This window comes from Chionomys nivalis, chromosome 4, assembly GCF_950005125.1.
Source record: "Chionomys nivalis chromosome 4, mChiNiv1.1, whole genome shotgun sequence".
Lineage (NCBI taxonomy): Eukaryota > Metazoa > Chordata > Mammalia > Rodentia > Cricetidae > Chionomys > Chionomys nivalis.
In genome coordinates, this window is record NC_080089.1 from 37,002,929 (window position 1) to 37,006,984 (window position 4,056).

Sequence of the window (4,056 nt, forward strand, 5' to 3'; positions counted from 1 at the left end):
CAATGGAGGAATGGATGAAGAAAGTGTGGAATATATACATATTAGAGTACTACTCAGCGGTAAAAAACAATGACTTCTCGAATTTTGCATGCAAATGGATGGAAATAGAAAACACCATCCTGAGTGAGGTAAGCCAGACTCAAAAAGAGGAACATGGGATGTATTCACTCATAATTGGTTTCTAGCCATAAATAAAGGACAATGAGCATATAATTTGTGATCCTAGAGAAGCTAAATAAGAAAATGAACCCAAAGAAAAATGTATAGGCATCCGCCTGGATAGGGGAAGTAGACAAGATTGCCGGGCAAAAACTGGGAACTTGCGGGTGAGGTGGCATGGGGCTAAGGGGAAAAATGGGGTGAGAAACGTGAGAAGGGGAGGATGGGAGGAGCTTGGGGGAATGGGATGGTTGGGATATAGGAAGGGTGGATACAGTAGCAGTGAAGTATTTATCCTAACTAAGGGAGCCATCTTAGGGTTGGCAAGAGACTTGACTCTAGAGGGGCTCGCAGGTGTCCAGGAGATGTCCCCAGCTGGTACCTTGGGCAACTGAGGAGAGGGAACCTGAAATGACCCTATCCTGTACTGATGAATATCTTGCATATCACCTTAGAACCGTCATCTGGCGATGGATCGAGATAGAGACAGAGACCCAATTTGGAGCAACGGTGTGAGCTCTTAATATCCAAATGAGGAGCAGAAGGAGGGAGAACATGAGCAAGGAAGTCAGGACCACGAGGGGTGCACCCACCCACTGTGACAGTGGAACTGATCTATTGGGAGCCCACCAAGGCCAGCTGGACTGGGACTGAATAAGCATGATTTGAAACTGGGCTCTGTGAACATGGCGGACAATGAAGGCTGATGAGAAGCCAAGGACAATGGCACTAGGTTTCGATCCTAATACATGAACTGGCTTTTTGGGAGCTTAGCATGTTTGGAAGCTCACCTTCCTGGACCTAGATAGAAGTGGGAGGACCTTGGTCTTCCGGCAGGGCAGGGAATTTGGACTGATCTTCAGTATCGAGAGGAAGGGGGAATGGAGTGGGGGGAGGAGAGGAGGAGTGGGGATGGGGGAGGTGAGTGGGGGAGGGGGCAATATGTGGGAGGAGGGGGAGGGAAATGGGAAACGGGGAGCAGGTAGAAATTTTAATTAAGAAAGAATAAAAAAATGCATTTAAGTAATAAAAAAACAGAAATTTCAAGAACTACTTAGCACTGACAGTAGTGTCCCAATGCCCATTGTTCTCTATCTGTGGGGCATAAGAAAAAAAATTAATAGTCATGTGACTGCTAATAATAAATGATATATTTCAGATAAACAATAAATAAAGTTTGGAATAAAAAAATAAATTATTATGTTTTGAACAAGTTGGACTCATAAATTTCTGTATGGTAATCTAGAAATTTACCACTGGCTCAGAATTTAAGTCAATTTTTATAAACCTATTTTATAATTATTTATAAGAATAGGCATCTGTGCAGGGCAGTGGTGGTACCCATCTTTCTTTACCCCTAGCACTTGGGAGGCAGAGTTAGGTGGACCTACGTGAGTTCAAGGTCAACATTATCTAGACCTCCAGCTAGTTTCAGATCAGCCAGGGCTACACAAAAAATCCTCATCTCGAAAAATAAAAAAATATGCAGAAGTGAATAAACAAGAATCAGCATAGTTTACAGTTTCATTAGCTGTGAAGTGAAAAGCTCTAATGTAAATTTCTACTAACTTGAGAGCATATTTATACTTCTATCCCCTTCAGACCATTATTTTTGTATAGTACTAATCCTTGGTTAAGAGTTTATTATTAAAATCATAGGAATACTGAAAATGGCAAGTGACCATGTCCCTGGATATTTCTTCTTGTCGAATTGTGCAGATCTTAATGAAGAGAATGACAAATGGGATCACTCACAGTTCTGCCCTGGGGATTAGATATCCCTGATGGATATTTATAAATTGAGTAGAACATTGAATCTCTAAAGGACTGCTGTTAGTTACATGACACAAACTGAACAATTTCTACCCTCAACGGATTAATCAACCATAGAAAATATGAGAAAATAAGAGAATAATTTTCTATGTTTTTAATGGATTTTATGAAATCTTGACCCTGAGACATTGGAGAGTCATTTAAGATAAATATATTCTTTTCTTGTATGAGGCAAGAATCTTTGTGAAATTGTCAATCTTCTTATAGAATCTCAGATACATTGTCTGCACTGATTGCAATTATCTGCATCATAGCAAGTTTGACCCTCTGAGCACAGTGTGGAAGAAGACACCATATACTCTAATGTCAGGGAAGGATTCAGATAAACCAAGGTGAGCACTGAATAATCTTTATCTTGACATTTTTCCTTCAAAACCATATCTATATGAGTCATAATTTCTGAGAAAATGCATGCATAGTTCTTATAAGTCTCAATTTTTAATAAACACTTTGTGAACAAAATGATGTTCAAAGAATGTTTCTGGAGTGATAAACACAACATGAATAGAGAAAAGAAGAATTAGAGATTCCCCTGTACTCTGTATTCCTTAACTCAAAATTGGAAATCAATAAATCCAACTCTGGTCTTGGAGTGAAAAGTGGTTTAAAATTTCTTTTTATACAAACTCTTACAGATGCTACACATGACACAAATGACTATGGAAAATGACTCTTCAGTGTCAGAGTTCATTCTAATGGGACTGACAGACCAACCTGAGCTCCAACTGCCCTTATTTGTTCTGTTCTTGGTGAACTACACAGCAACTGTGTTTGGAAATGTGAGCTTAATGAATCTCATTTGTCTAAACCCAAACCTTCACACTCCCATGTATGTTTTTATCTTCAATCTATCCTTCATTGATTTCTGCTATTCACTTGTATTCACTCCGAAAATGCTGATGAATTTTATTTTAGAGAAGAACATCATTTCTTTCAAAGGATGCATGACTCAACTGTTTTTCTTCTGTGTTTTTGTGAACTCAGAGAGCTATGTGCTGACAGCAATGGCCTATGATCGCTATGTGGCCATCTGTCAGCCTCTGTTGTACAAAGTTGTTATGTCCCCCAAGATCTGTTGTCTGTTGATATTTGGTTCTTACTTAATGGGGTTTGCTAGTGCCATAGTTCATACAGGGTGTATGATCAGGCTCAGGTTTTGTGATTCTAACATCATCAACCACTACATGTGTGATATCTTTCCTCTTCTCCAGCTCTCCTGCAGCAGCACTTATGTCAATGAACTTATGAGCTCTGTCGTGGTGGGGACAGCTATCATTTTATGCTGCCTCATTATCTTTATCTCATATGTTATGATTCTTTTTAATATTATTCATGTGTCCTCAGGTAAGGGTTGGTCCAAAGCCTTGCGTACTTGTGGATCTCACATCATAACTGTCAGTCTCTTCTACGGATCTGGGCTGCTGGCTTATGTCAAGCCATCATCTGCTGGGACTCTGGGCCAGGGAAAATTCTTCTCAGTGTTTTATACGTTATTGGTGCCCATGTTGAATCCTCTTATTTACAGCCTCAGAAACAAGGATGTCAAGCTTGCTGTGAAGAGAACCTGGAAGAGATTAGCAAACTGATTCATCTCATGGCCCCTCCTTTAAACCCATCTCTCCCTGTTTGATATGTTTTTTATTACCTGTATTATATTTTTATTTTATTTTTCATTGACCTTCATTAGGCTTGATGGAAGTTAGAGTATAACACCACTTTTCTCTTTCCACCATACACTATAACTCTGTGTGACCTGTGAGGATATGAGACTTCCTCAGGTTCAATGTATTTTTAAGATGATATGAAGTTCATTGCCTACAGAAGATTAAGACCTTGGTCAGCCTTTCAACCTTTCTCAAGAATAAGTTCTTAGTAATTTTTCTTTGAGATCTTTCTTTTAAAAATATTTATACATTTATATTTTAATTTTATATGTGTGAATATCCCTGAATGTAAGTTTACCGTGTGCTTAAAGGACCATGTGGAGGACAGAAGACGGTGTCATCTTCCCTAGCAACAGAGTTATGGGCACTCAGAATCCACCATTTAAGTACTGAGAAAGTA

General features: G+C 39.2%; 1 protein-coding gene across 1 annotated transcript; it reads left to right on the plus strand.

The window, feature by feature from the left end:
* Nucleotides 1-2,624: 2,624 nt before the first annotated feature.
* On the plus strand, nucleotides 2,625-3,578 carry LOC130873380 (olfactory receptor 143). Its single transcript, XM_057768189.1, has one exon. The coding sequence runs from the start codon at nucleotides 2,628-2,630 to the stop codon at nucleotides 3,576-3,578; it is 951 nt and encodes a 316-aa protein (XP_057624172.1). The 5' UTR covers nucleotides 2,625-2,627.
* The last annotated feature ends 478 nt before the right edge of the window (nucleotides 3,579-4,056 follow it).